This window comes from Morone saxatilis, unplaced genomic scaffold, assembly GCF_004916995.1.
Source record: "Morone saxatilis isolate NCDOM2014 unplaced genomic scaffold, NCSU_SB_2.0 Contig19, whole genome shotgun sequence".
NCBI lineage: Eukaryota > Metazoa > Chordata > Actinopteri > Moronidae > Morone > Morone saxatilis.
Window position 1 is genome coordinate 12,963,234 of NW_023339751.1, and position 15,281 is coordinate 12,978,514.

The window sequence follows — 15,281 nt, forward strand, 5'->3', positions numbered from 1 at the left end:
GAAAACAACTAAAAAGACTATGTCTATGGTTAATGCCCATGCAATTAACAACGTTGTTATAATGTAGGGTTGATGTGAGGAGGCTGTATGAAGGTGCTGCTAACTACATTAATGTCCCTTTGTAAAAACCATAAAGGCATTACGGATCGATAGGTTACAATGGTATGTTGTCTATAGCCGCAGATGACAGTTAAAACCGCGAAAAGTGACATTATGTTGGAAACTTCCCTAATTACAGACACACGTGATCACTTTGACAGAAGGGAGCGTCGCATGCGGACTCACTTTTATCCTTCCGCCAGAAGCAAGAAATAACTCGATAGTTGCGCTATTTAGGGTTAAAACAATTACACATGCGAGCAGTTCTTCATCGGCACCTCACAGCGAATGTGACAACCATGTGAGTTAACACCGCGTGTGTCGGTTTTTAGTGAAACAGCGGGACTATATAGCGACCGCGGCGGGATATTTGTTCTAAAATCCCAGCCTGCTCTACCTTCTTTTTTTCCTTCGGTGGAGGCCATGATGGGAGCCTGAGAGTTCAGCTGGAGCGAGAGGAGCGAGAAAAGAAGATGATTCCCCGGGACGGAGCTGTCACACCAATCCGTGCACATTCCTGATCGTTGTATAGTCTATATACAGTTAAGGTGGAGCCTGTCACTTTTGTTCAGATGTGTTCTTGGCAATCAGTCGATGACAATGTTGAATCGTTAGGAGGCTTTTGGATCGAAGAAGGAGGCAGCGTTAGCCATTGTTGCTAGCGAGCTGCGCTAGCTAGCTTCATAGCTAGCGAGCTAGCTACGTCTGAGTGACTGAGTGACTGGGTCCGGGTCCGGGTACGGGTTTCGGGAACCGGTGAGTTCTCTGTCCTGTCTTTGTCAATCGCGGCGGCTGCGATTGAGCCACCGGCGTGGACTCTGTCTGGCGTCTAAAGGTCTCCCCGAGGACAACTGCATGTATTTTATTCGGGGCTGTTCGCAAGACGAATCGCAGGATCGGGACAGTCGGGCCTGCGCGGAGGAGCAGAGCAAGGCCCGTCTTTATGATCCAGAGGAAGCCTTTCTAATCCCACCGACGGCCACGGCTAGCTCTGCTGGCTAGCACGTCTCTGCGAGGGACCTGCAAAACCGAGAGAGAGAGAGAGAGAGGACCCCACCGACTGCGACACCCACGACGAGACGGCCAGTTGTAGAAAAGCGGTGTTTTTACCCCATTTACCCCGTAGAGACTCCTGTCACCTGCTACAATGGCTGCGATTATAAAAGAAATGGTCAGCCGGAACAAAAGGAGATATCAAGAGGATGGGTTCGACTTGGACTTAACATGTATCCTTCCGTGTGTTTGTCATTTCCACAGCAGCCCGACTCGCCATGCGTGGTGTTTTGCGTTGAGGAGTCGGACTGGAAGCAGAAAATGTCAGCGGAGTAAACGTGAGGTAGTTAGCTTTCACTGCTACGGAGCTAGCTGGCTAGTTGGTCTGTCAGCCAGCATGTTTGAAAGATGGTGGGTCTGTCAAAGCGGCACGCAGAAATGTCACAGTCGTATTAGAGCTGGAAACCCCCCCAGCAGCAGCCCCCGTTTAAGTAGACATGAAGTGTGTTTATTTTAAAGAAAAGAAACAAGACTGGTCGTTTCTCCTGCACACCAGTCACCCAGCGGTGGACCTAGCTTGAGGCTGTGAAATTATTAGTGGCATTAAGTCAGAATTTATTCTTTTAACCAGTTTGTGTTTGAAGGCAGGTTGATTCATCTCAACATATCTATGCAATGCTTTTTTTTTTCTCTTCCCTTCATGTTAATACATCTATATAGTGTAGGTAACTTCATGATGTGGTAGGTTTCCTGGTTTGTGATGTAAGCTCCCCCTCCCCTGTCCTCTCCTCACCTGTGTCCTCTATAGGTGAGTATTCATTAATGCATTTGAATAAGTCTTTAGAAGAAGAAAAAAAAAAAAAAACCCCCACTACCTTTTGGTGGAGATTTAAGGATTGCTATTTCCGTCCCCTCTGCAGGACTGATCTTTCATGTGTTACCACTGATAATAGTTGACCTGGTTCCTCAGTGCTGTGCTTTTCTACTCGCTGGGCTGGCGATAAACTAGATTATCAACCGATGTGGTTGACCATGGCCGACTAAATGCAGCAAATCTTAACATGTGACAGTGCTGAGAGTGGCATGGTTATAATTGTAGGGGGATGGCACATGACTTTGTGTAAGGGGTGTCAAACCACCTTTTCAGCCTTTTTTTTTTTGTCCTGGGTTTGATATTTCTAGTTTTCTGGCTGAATTAAGCAGTCGCTTGTAATTCACGAGTCAATCGACACAGGATTAATCTGAATATTGGTGAATATCTGTGCTTTTGGACTGTGGTCGGGACAAATCAAATATTTTAAAGATGTTAACTTGGGCTCTGGGAAGTTGTGATAGGCAGACACTCTATATACTCTATGATGATCAAGTATTTGGGCAGTACTTTGTAGATTAATCGCTAAATGCTGCCCTATCTGGCTTTGTACAGCATGTTAAAAAAATGTAACCAACCTTGGTGTATGTGGACACAATTTCCCTCTGGTTATTATCAGCATTGTTGCATTAATTCGATAACATTGCTCCTTTTTTTGCTCCTCTAAAAGAAAGACAATGTAAAGCTGAGTGCTGGTTACTTTGATTGAATGCTGCCACTGTAGTTAACACATTGAACTGTTTGAGGCAGAACTGTCAGCTGGTACGTATGTGTGACTGCAGATGGTGAAATATGTGCACCACAACGTTTGATCAGATATTTCTCACCTGGTTTTTTAATGTGGTAAAAACTTGCGTCATCTTTCTCGGTGGAAGGACTTTGTGTCGCGCCTCTCGCGCTTTGTGCAGGTGTAAAAGGGCCACGCCACTCAAAAGTGGCATCTTTCTTTCGGCTTGAAGTCTCCTCCTGTTCAGATGTGGGCCCTTTCGAACTATCCCTTTTATCATTTTTGGCATGGTGTCTAAAAACAATATGGGCTCTCTGCAGTTATGTAATGCAGTATCACAGTTCTGGGAATTGCCCTTAAAATAGAGTTGCCAGTGATCTTGTATCAGTGTTGCTGTCTGAGTGCTCTCTCCCTCTCTTACCCTCTCAACCCACCACCTCTCCTTTGCTCTTTTTCTTTACTACTCCCACTCTAATTCTCCCTCCCTCTGCTTGCCCCCTTTCCTCTGCTCTCCTCCTTTCCTGTCCTCCCCACCCCCTCCTCGCTCAGCGCTTGCCGGTTCCCACTCTCCCTTTTCCCCCCTCTCTCTTGCTCTCAGTTGTGGATTTGGCGTATGCATAGAGCTGAGGCAGGGCTGGCTTTAAAGAAAAAGGCGTGCCTGAAACGGCAGATTTTCTTTTTTTTTTTCTTCTTCTTTTCTTTTTTTTTTTTCCTCCTACTTGGAGCTTCCGTCGGGGGTCCCGTATGTGTGTGTATCCTCCCAGCTGCAGAGACTAAGCCCCCCATACCCTGGGCTGACGCTCTCCAGGGAGCTCTGGAGCTTTTTAAAAACACTTCTAATAGTCTGACTGGGATCTCTTTGCCGTTAGTTACAAGAGTAGTCCATCAAATAGCATAGAAAACCTGTATTTGGCTCCTAATTAGGTCTTTGAGGCATTAATGGACAGGATTATGGCCCAGTGTATATATGTACCCATAGGCTACTCAGTCGTAAGCTACAGGGAAGTAGCTGGCAGTATGCAAATAATACCATAGATTTGCCTTTGGGCTTGTTGAATTCATGCATCAAGGCCTGTGTTGAGCCTACCTCAGCTGCATTAGGGCACTTACTAAATTCCTCTTACAGGGTTTTATTTTTTTTTTCATGTAATGTTTGAAGCTGCATTCATCTTTGTATATGCGTCTACTTGTTCTGGATTCCAACATATGAGCAGGTCTACCGATTGAACAATTGCCTGTGTGCACCATGGAACGGGGATGTTGTGTGTTTTTGCATGCGCAGGTTACTCGCATGTGTGCGCGCTTGCAAAGTTGAGGATTATGCAGAGCCAGCCGCGCGTTTCTCACCAGAGTTGTCAGATGCGCGTGTCAAATTTTTCTGACCAGTTAAAAAGTGATTTTGACTCTGGAAAAATATGGCCTGCTCCGAATGAAGCAGACACATCCAATTAGAATTATTCAGCTTTTCTATTTTTGACACCGTGGCACAGGAAGTGTAAAAAGGTTGCCCTTTAGTCAGTGGTTAAAGTGTGAAATCCCTCAGCTTATGGCGACGAGCAGACTTCAGTTACAGGTAGGCGTTGCAGCCGAGCCTCAAAGACATGCATGCCAACTAAATTATTCTTTTCACTGCAACATGACACTGATGTGTGCCTTTTAAGATTGTACGTATGTCACAGTATAATGGGTCAGGACATTTTCCATCACTATCCTGCCCCGTCCTACGATGTATGACAACTGTACAGGCAGCCATGTGTAGCGCGAGCGAGAGACGGGGGATGCAACCAGAAGTTAAACTGTCGGTGAATCTGGTGTGTGTGTGGTTTGTGAAGTGTCACTTTGTGCCTTGTCCATCACCAACTGTCATAGATACTCAACGACTACCTCCTGCTGAAAGTGTGCAAGTTGTGACACAAAGGCTTCTTGTTTGATGGAATTTTTTTTTTTTTTTCCCTCCCCCTCTACCTGCGCATCTTCATGCTGCCTGCGTCCGATCTCGCAGATATTCAAATCGGTCCGGCTGAGCGCGATACAGAGATAAGCCGAACATTTGCGATCATCCCAATATAACTTTGGGCTCTAAAAATAAATGCGGGTCAGGGAGCGGAGACTCTCCCCATGCACCCACATGTGGGCCTGGCTTGTGCAGGAGCGCTGTTAGTCCCGTCCTCTCTGCCTGCTTCTCACTGTCAAGGCCATATGTCACAACACACTCACACACACACACCCTCCCATCTATCCATAACTACAGTCGCACCCTCATATTGACATTGGCTGCTGCTCGTCTCTGCATTCTTGCAATTCTGCTCTAATGGCATATTCTTAAAGAGAGCAACGGCTTTTTACGTAGCTGTTAAAAGCATAGGTAGGCCTTGGAGTTAAACATTTGGCGCTGTGTGCGTCGGTAAAGGTGCCTTCCACAGTCTACACAATGTACATTTCCTTGACTCCTGCCTGAACAGATATCTACCCAAACATCATTGCTATGGGCTTTCCAGCAGAGAGACTTGAAGGCGTGTACAGAAACAATATAGACGATGTAGTACGGTGAGTTGGGTTTTCTTCTGCTTCTGACATGTGATCATAGAAAAGGGGAAATGTAAGAAGAGCATGTTATTATGGAGCGCGTGTGTTTGTTGGTGTCATATTGATCTAATAAATATATTCTCTCTCTGGTTGTGTTCTCTCCTGCAAACAGGTTTCTGGATTCAAAACATAAAAACCATTACAAAATCTACAACCTGTAAGTGTTCCACATGTACCTGAAATGCCCTTTGTTTTGCTTAATCACTTCCTCTGTATGTTCACTAACTGGATTTTGTTCTTCCCATTTCAGCTGCGCAGAAAGACACTACGATGCTGCCAAATTTAACTGCAGAGGTAGGATGCTTTAGATGTGCTATAGACGCTCATCACTCTTTTTTTTAAAAAAAATAAATAAATCTCATCTCACAAAATGTCCACTGTGTCTTCCTCCCTGCCTTGTCTCCTCTGACCTGTCCACATCCAACCCCCCTACCCCCCCTCTTTCTCTCTCTCTCTCTCTCTGACCGCATCCCGTCACGCATCAGTTGCACAGTACCCCTTCGAAGACCACAACCCTCCTCAGCTGGAGCTAATTAAGCCGTTCTGCGAAGACCTGGACCATTGGCTCAGCGAGGATGACAATCACGTGGCGGCCATCCACTGTAAGGCCGGGAAGGGCCGCACTGGAGTCATGATATGCGCCTATCTCCTCCATCGCGGCAAATTCCTGGAGGCCCAAGAAGCGCTCGACTTTTACGGCGAAGTCAGGACACGGGACAAGAAGGTGAGATATTGATCTACATGAGACCACATGTTTCACCGCAAAGACACGCCTCTAATTATTCTCATTATTGATAAGTCTGCAGATTAATTTCAGTATCTACAGATATTCAGTTTACAATGATAAAACAGAAAAGCTGAAAATACTGGTTGGTCCCAGAAAATATTTGGTATTTTTTGCTTGGAAAGGGATTTTGGCGACTTTTAATGTTTCAGTTTCAGCTGGATTTGCAAAGACTTAAACACGCACACAGAAAAGAGAACATCATTTGTACTTTCGGGATCTCTAAACATCGTTTTCTGTTTCAGGGAGTAACGATCCCGAGCCAGCGCCGCTACGTCTACTACTACAGCTACCTACTGAAGAACCAGCTAGAGTACAAGCCGGTGGCGCTCCTCTTCCACAAAATGGTGTTCGAGACTCTCCCGATGTTCAGCGGGGGCACCTGCAGTGAGTCACGCTCATGTTCAACTTTAACTCCAAACTAGGGCGTAGGCACGCATAGCGCTGTTCAAACGGAGCGAGAGCCTTGGATGTGTTGTGCACTGTAGGGCTCACCCACGCTACAGTTTAGCACCGTAGAACAAGAGAGGGCCGTCTGTGGTGGAGTTGAGTCGTCCTGCGCCGGGGTTTTAAAACCGAATCGTGTGTGGTTGGGTTCACTGCAGTATTTTTGGACGTTTTGACTAACAAGAGCAGGTTCTTATTGATTAAGTCCTCTTGTTGCTGCTTATAACGAGGCCAACTCAATCTCCGGCCGCTTAGAAAAAAAAAAAAATCAGGAATCAGATCCCCTTTGTTTGTCATAATAGGAATGTTATTCTGTCGCCTAAAAACAAGCACAAAAGAAATTGATTGCCTTCTAAGAATTTCACTATCTGAGCTACTTGAGCTGTCATTTTTAACTTTAATTCTTCCTCAGAAGGATTTCCTTCATAGGAATCAGGGCTGTGTGTGCTTTAAGTTGTTCATGTGCACAGTATTCAGAGGAATTACAATATGCACTGCTTAAATAGTGGAGCAGTAGTAGCAGACAGTAAAAGCCACACGAGCATGGATTTTATGTAGGAAGCAACTAAAAGTCAGTCACGGAATTTAATATTTTGATAAGTGATGTATTTATTTTGCGTTAAGTGTTGATAGGTCACTGTAGTTAAGTGTCAGTCTGTTTACATATCACTGCATGTTTGCTCGGAGCGTGAGTGCTATGACTTTGTTGTAAAGTGGTGTGTGTGTGTGTGCAAACAGTGGCACTTGTTCCCTCCGTTCAGTGGCAGAGTAACGCGCACGCAAAGGCATCGTCATCCATAGTGATTTAGCTTCCCACATCCTCTAACATCAGATTTCACTTACGCGTTTGTTAGACCTTCGGTACAGTTTATGAGCAGGTAATGACGCTTTTCCACCTTTCAGCAGGAATGTGTTTGTATTGGCCATATTTTCATTTCTGTGTATTTTACTGTTTAGAGGAATAGTTCTAATTAGTGGTTAAATAGTTGTCTGTGGTCATTTAATCCTGTTTTTCTGCTCAGACGTATCGGAGTCACACAATGTTATGCTTTTCTTGTATCTGAATTTGTCCATTTTTAACTAACGGTCTGAAAAAGTGCCTCTTCTTTCCTAATTTCTGTGGCTTCGTAAAACCTAACACCTCACTGATGTCCTTCTCTTTCCTCCTAACTCTCACATAAAACAAAAGGCCCTATTCTGAGATTGACGTCTTGATACCTGTACACACATATCACCCTTTTCCGGCCTCAGGTTTGATCTTTGCCTCAGCGGTGAATGAAGAGAAACCTAGTTTGATCATTCTGTAAAAATAACTCAACATCACACATTTCTCTTTGTCAAATTCACCAAAGAAAACTGATGTTTTGTGGTCGCTTGTGATCGTCAGCAGTCTCAAGTTCCCCCTTTCCTCCTTCCCCTTTGTGTCACAACACAGGTCAAATGTTTAAGATGTGCACCTCCACTTTGAAGCCTCGTACTGTCTGTTGTTTGTAAGAAAAGCTATGTAGATGTAAATATCTGTCAATATTTGTGTAGAGCTCTTGTGTTTGTGCCTGCTGTGCTGTCAAGCCCCTGAAAGGCCAGCCAGGCCCTGTTTTGTGATAATCTCCTTGTTTCTCTCTAAGGGGACAGTACCGTTAAAAACAGGAGCGAGCCGACCCCTCAGGGCTTCAAGAAAGGGAATTGGCATTGGGGTAAATGAGCCTTTCATCCATTATTATTATTTCACTCATTTGCTTTTATATGGCCCCAGAGATCCACCAGGAAGGAGCAGTCTGAGGTAGACATGTTGCCTAGCAGGATAGGACTAGCTTACAGGCATGATGATGTCATCTCCCACTCTACCCCACCCTGACAGGAAGAAGGAAGGTTAAAAATTCTTGTGTATGCAACGTGTTGCGCTGGTCCAAGACCAAACCGTGACTGTCTATCAGAATAGGGTCCTGTGTCTCTGGTTCTGGGTCTCTTTGGGTGTTATATTTTGTGGTCTGTTACTTTCCCTCTCTCCTCATTAATTTTAATATAATGCTTTGCACTTACTCAGTGGGGGGTGGTGGTGGTGGTGGACTGGTTTTTTTTTTTGTTTTGTTTTTTTTTGCCAAACACGTAATACAACTGGTAATCCTGTCTTGCTGTCTTGATTCACTCCTCTGTCACTCACACTTGTTTCGTTATTTTTGTTTTTGTTTCTTCTCTTCCCCTCAACAACTCTCACAATCGTGTCTCCCCTTCCCCTCCTCCCTGTGCAACGTCGACACCCTTTGCAGATCCCCAGTTTGTGGTGTACCAGCTGAAAGTGAAGATTCACACATCGAACCCCACTCACACGCGGCGCGAGGACAAGCACATGTTTTTTGAATTCCCCCAGCCGCTGCCAGTTTGCGGAGACATCAAAGTGGAGTTCTTCCATAAACAGAATAAGATGATGAAGAAGGTTAGTTGTGTTTGGTGTGTGTGTTCATTGCAGCTTACTGTCACTGACAAATTTCTGTTGGTCATTAAGAGCTTGTTTCAGCTGTTGATTGTTTTGACCTCCGCTAGGTCAAAGAACAATCGGTAGGCATTTGAGTAAGCGCTTTCTCACATAGCTGTGTGCCAGCAATTAACGGATAAGACTAGTGGCATTCTGTATTTTATTTTTATTGCCAACAAATCCCATGAAAAGACCAAAACCAAAAATGCATTAAAAAAAAAAAAAAAAGTTTTTTGGGTTTTTTTTGCACGTTACCAAAGTCAGATAATAGCTTATTCCTCTGTGCTGTAGAGCTCTTTGTCGTCCAAAAACTATTAAAAACACATTAATGAGCCACACTGTTGCGATGGTTGACAAGTTTCTTCATTACCATGAGCACAGGCACTGTGGTTTATTTTGAGTTGATCCCGCATTCGCCGCCTTGCTGCCATAAATACTTACAAAATGAATGTGTATTAATCCACGGCTGAAAATAGTCCCCAACGAATGCACTATTTACTCCTCTTTGAGTAATGTTTGCTAAAAACTACAGTGCCTGAAGGCTCAGTAATTTCCTAAAACAGCTTGGGTGTGTTTTTAAAAACTGCTCACAAATATAGTTCCATTTTTGTTTTTAAAACGATTCCTAAAGATTCACATCTTCAGTAGAAACAAATGGGTTTGCCTGAGAGGCACAGATGGAATGGGGAAGTCGGAAAGTACGGAGACAGACTAACACATCTTGTTGATGTAGTTTTTTATTTTATTATGATTTGTTAACAATAAATATAAAAAAAAAACTTGTAATAATGCTTGTCTTTTGAGCTCCTAAACAAATTAAATCAAAAGTTTAATTTCACATTTCCTCTCATCGCCCCTGCAGGACAAAATGTTCCACTTCTGGGTGAACACCTTCTTCATCCCTGGACCAGAGGAGAGCGTGGACAAGATGGAAAACGGGGCGGTGAACAACGCAGACAACCAGCAGGGTGTACCGGCACCGGGCCAGGGCCAGCCGCAGAGCGCCGAGTGCAGGGACAGCTGCAGGGAAAGCGGCAGGGAAAGCGACAGGGACAGGGACTACCTCATCCTGACGCTCACTAAGAACGACTTGGACAAGGCCAACAAAGACAAAGCTAACCGCTACTTCTCGCCAAACTTCAAGGTAAAGATTTCCTTTAGATATTTCCTTGTTGATCTCCTGTTATTCAGTCAGTATTTTAATGGAAAGAGCAACGATGAAACTTGTTCATGATCATTTTGAAATTGCACAGACTGAAGTTAGTTTTTAATTTGCAATTCCAGGTGAAGTTGTATTTTACAAAAACCGTGGAGGAGCCTTCGAATTCAGAGGCGAGCACGTCAACATCCGTCACCCCGGATGTTAGCGACAATGAGCCAGACCATTATCGATATTCTGACACCACTGACTCTGATCCGGAAAATGAACCTTTTGATGAAGAGCAGCACACGCAAATCACAAAAGTGTGAACTCTTTTTAAACAGGAAAAGAAGAAATTATACACCAGAAAAAAAGGAGAAAACTTGAATATAAACTCAAAAGAAGAACCTTTGTCCCTTCCCTCCCCCAGACGGCAATAGAATATCATCATGTCAAATGCCAATTTTAGGGAAAAAAAGATAAATATCCTGACCAATATATTGTTTTTTTTATTTTTCTTTTTTTCTTTGGCACGGCCATGTACCATGTGCGAGGTATTGACACTGTTGCCCCATGGGAAAAGGTGCTGTAGCTATAAAAATGTATTTATATATATATATATATATATATATATATACATACGTATATGTATATACATATATTTTACATGGCATATATAAAACAAACTTTGGGTCAAAAGACAAGGAAAAGAAGGTACCACATTCAGGGAGACGGGAGTTGAAGTTGTGGAGAAGTTAGATTGATATCTTTAGGACTATGCTGCTTCCTTTTCTTCCTGGTCTAACCAAAAGGCCAAGTGCTTTTGCCAGTCATTTTTCACTTCCTCTCTTCTCCTTCTCCTTCTCCCCCCCCTTTCTTCCTTTCTTTTCATCTTTACTTTCTCCCTTCTTCCATTCCTATCCTCCTTTACTGTGAATGCTTCTTGTGCTCTTTGCAGGCTGTCTCACGTGACTTTTGGTCTTTGTGCAGTGCAAACTGCATGCGGGCAGTGGGTTGGGGGTGGGCGGGGTTATGAAGAGGCTGTGATGATGTCTAAAGCATTGCCATTCCTGTTCCCACTGTGTATACGTTAAATTATGCAGAACAAGGCATCCCATGTAATTGTTAATGTTTTTTTTTATCCTAAGATAATAAAAATATAATACACAAAACAGCAGGGAGACAAGTGTTTGCAATAATGTCAACACTACATTTAAAGGACAATGGTGATTTGCATGTATTGGAATTGGCGTCCATCCCTAATAAATGTATGCAATGTTGTCTTTTCTTAAAGAAAACCAGCTTTGAGATGTGTCTTCTGCGTGGGGTTCCCCAGTGCTTTGAGTCATGCTCAGAAAATTACATCAGAGGTTTATGTAATATTCTCCCTTCGCTGTCCGCAGTTAATGAAACTCATGCAGAATGAAAATGGAATTTTTCGGAATATGCAGTTGTCATCAAACGCCGAGGCCAGCGCAGTCTTCAACTGACACCGTTGCTGTCAACTGAAGCCGTAATTTTTAAGTGACAGCGCCCGGCCCCTGTAATCTAAACTTGAGCATGCGTGAGTTGGAGCGAGTTCAGCCAGTCGGGGAGAAAAATGTGCACAAGCGATGCACTTGATGAGAAAAATGCTGTAAAGCAGGTTGTCGTCTTTTGCAGCTGCTGGAGCTGTGTTAACAGTAACTTCCTGCTTTAAAGGTCAGCGCTGCAAATAGCGGGTGGGACCTGAGGTAGGGAAGTGATGGAAGGATTATTATTAAAAGTTCAACTGAGGGCGAAGAGCCCACTTCAAACAAATAAGTGACTCAACCAGAGAGCTGAACATCTACATTAATGGCGGTCTGTCAGTGAGAAAAAGAGTACAAGTCTGTTGAAAGAGCAACAGTTTGCTTTCATTCAAACTTGACTGGTAATTGAAGCTCGCACAACTGAGATTTCACATTTATGGTTTCTTAATAGATCAGATGGAGTTTTTGTTTTGATATTTCTGCCAAGTAACAGTCCATTTCCTGAATTAATTTCAAAGCAAACTGACCCCTGAACTCTGATAAAAAAACATTAACATTCGTGAGCCAAAAAAGCAGCCTGACCTCATACCAAACCATCAGTGCTGCACGCAGAGTGATTGCTGCTGGTTAATCGAGGCGTTCTCCACATGAAATGAGCAGAGGAAGGAAAGGCTACCAGCCCAGGAGGGAGGAGCGCGAGGCCTCGGGGTAGACAGAGCCTGCTCTGCTCGCAGGCTTGTGTGACTCCCCAAATGAAAGAGTAAAAGGATTAACGACCATGTCGCTGTGATAGGCGAGCAGAGAGTGGCAAGACCCTGGCTAAAGCATGGCCCAAAGTCTCCTGATAATAAAATAAAGTATGAATTAAACATATATTTAAAAAAAAATGTTCCACCCCCAGAGGCAGGCAGTCACATAATCCCCTTCTGCTCTATTAAGACTCGGTCCCCGGCTCTTTCGTGTTGATAGAGACATCAAAGCCAGCCAGTGCAGCGTCAAATGAGACAGGCAGCAGTCGCAGGGGCCCGACTGTAATTGGCTGAGTTGAGAAGGAGGGAGAGACTCTGGTAGATTAATAATGAATGTGCTGTGCTGGGTGGAGAGAGACCAGAGAGAGATGCCTCAGCTCTCCACAGGCAGGCGAGACTGAAGAGAGCGGAGAGAGGGTTGACTTCAGTAGAGCTCGAGAGTCCACATCTTTGCTTTTGATTGCCCTCCTCATCACATACACAAACACTGACATAACAGCAGAAGCAGCAGCTGAAATATTAATCTAATCAAAATACAGCTTCATTTGTATGTCTTGAGCACCGGCTCCTCTAAAAGATGTTCGTTTTGTTTGATTTTTCTGCATCAACACCTCTCGAGATGAGATAAAACCGGAGATTTGGGGGAATATTTACTTTGTGTATATCAATCTTAATTTTCCTCCATTATGTGGGTTGTATATTACACATCCAGCCAAACAAAGATGCAATGCGACACACTTTTTGACATAAAAACCAATATGATTTGAAATTATATTAGTGTTGCATTTACAATCTGTTGGTCCACTAATCCTGTTTAGTCCATTATGGAGCCCACTTCCAACAGAAAAAGGGGGGAAAAGGGAACATTTAGACATGATAAAAACATAAATATTCATGTTTCATTCTGCATTCATTCAAGTTACGGGATACTGAGTTAGAAGATATGTCAAAGTTATGACAGATTAAAGGCGTGGTTACAGGAAATTTGGAAATGTATTTTGTGGCAAATTCAGTTAATTCCAATTGAATAGGTACAATTAGTGGAGTCGCTCATGTCAATTCATCACTTTTTAGTTCAAATTTAGTCAACTCTGACATGCAAATTTGCGTTTCTATTGACCAATAGCAAGCCAGGGGAATGTATCTATGTTCCCAGGGTCCTAAATTCCCCAACCTTTAACCCTAGAACTGGGGAACATAGAAATGACCCCCCCTCCCACCCCCACCACCTCTGGGGGTACAGAGAGCTGGAGAGTCCAAAATGGAGGAAGCTATATGTAGCCTATTAGCTGTAGGCTCTATTGGCAGGAATGAAATAGAATATTCATAGGTGTCTTTTTATTAGTGTGTAATCACCTGAATATAGGAATTATTGTGTTTTCGTTACCTTAGAATGAGACGTTTTTATCTACAGGTCGCTTTCCATGGAGTCCGCCATGTTGAACCGCCGTGTTTCTACAGTAGCCCAGAACAGACAAACCAAACACCGGCTCTAGACAGGACAGGGTTGTTTGTGTTTTTGTGCATTTCACCACCACCGTAAGTTTCTCCTCGCGCTTGAAAGGGGAGGGTTACACCACTAAGATTGCCTTTAAATCCCTACACACTGGACCTTTAAGTCAAAAGTTAAGGATGATTTAGTAACCTCTAATAATTGTGATTTAGTTAACTCCATAATTGTGACATATGAGCCCTAACATCCATGCATAAAGCGTTTTCACCTTTCACTGTTTTTTGTTTGTTTTTTGCGGAGGGTAGCGGCCTTGTGTAGCTCAGTGTCAAACTACTGTGAAGGAGGAAAAAAAAAAAAAGCCAACACCGAAATATAGAGATTTAAGCATAGTATTATGATCAAATGAGGGGGTGGGGGAGTGTTGTGTGGGGGGGGTCAGTCTGGCCTACAAAGACAAGATAAAGCCAAGCTGGTAACCCCATTTTCCCTTCCATCTGTTGGTAGCAGCTTGTAGAGCATGCTGCCACTCACACAGACCTTGGCAACCCATCCCCCAAGCCCTCTTTCTCTGGCTGACATGCACAGCTGTGTTGCGTTTGGATTAGGCCAAGAATATAAACAGGAAGTAGAAATTAAAACAAAAGCTTAAACACACCACAACCAGAAACACACACACACACACATCTCTAACCCACGAGGCAGTGTAAGTTTAACCAACAGACTCTGCAGCAAACAGAGTGACAGCCTGTGGAAAGTGCACACACCCACAATATAGACCATCGCACTACAAATATACTACAGTATGAACAAGTCTACTCTGGCCTCCCACAGAGCTCATATAAGACCCAGCAAAGGACCACAGGCAGTATCCATTTCTCCTGTGCCCACACTCATGCTCACACATATGGTCTTTTTCACATGCTAAGTGCTTCTCTGCCTCCTCCTCCCCTCCCCCTTCAATGGTGGTCTGCTGTGGGAAAAAGGCTGATTGAGAAAACTAGCAAACACCGCTCAATCAGTCTTGGAGCATGCCAGTGTAATGTATGCTAATAATGGGAAAAAGTGTTTTTGGTTATGGGATGTGCGGCAGAACATTTATCGTACCGAAAAAAATACCCAAGGAAAAGTGGAGATAAAGACAACAATAAGTTGGCCCGGTTAACTGTATGTATTCACCCTGTTAATAGTACGAAGAGATTGTAGAAACCACTACATTTCTGTGCAGATTATTCAAATAATCCACTACAATAAAGCAGCTTTTCTTTGAAGGGAGATTAAGAATGAATAGTTAAAGATATCTTTTTTCAACATATTATTAAACATTTCATTTTAAATTATTTTGTTCTAATGTAGATAATCTTAATTAATCCCTTTTAGGTTGAAACTGCATATGGTCATGTTGATGGATCACGACACATAAAAAAATTATAATCTGCCTATATAAAAA

At 43.5% G+C, this 15,281-nt stretch overlaps 1 protein-coding gene across 2 annotated transcripts; it reads left to right on the plus strand.

Annotated features, from left to right (window-relative positions):
- Positions 1-493: 493 nt before the first annotated feature.
- LOC118329443 (phosphatidylinositol 3,4,5-trisphosphate 3-phosphatase and dual-specificity protein phosphatase PTEN) lies at positions 494-10,783 on the plus strand. Of its 2 annotated transcripts, XM_035663633.1 has the most exons (10): positions 494-1,325; positions 5,153-5,237; positions 5,389-5,433; positions 5,527-5,570; positions 5,762-6,000; positions 6,306-6,447; positions 8,133-8,201; positions 8,775-8,941; positions 9,843-10,124; positions 10,265-10,783. In XM_035663633.1, the coding sequence occupies exons 1-10, from the start codon at positions 1,247-1,249 to the stop codon at positions 10,448-10,450; spliced, it is 1,338 nt and encodes a 445-aa protein (XP_035519526.1). In that variant the 5' UTR covers positions 494-1,246; the 3' UTR covers positions 10,451-10,783. The 2 variants fall into 2 exon arrangements, with proteins under 2 accessions (XP_035519526.1, XP_035519527.1); XM_035663634.1 differs by lacking the exon at positions 8,133-8,201.
- Positions 10,784-15,281: the final 4,498 nt, after the last annotated feature.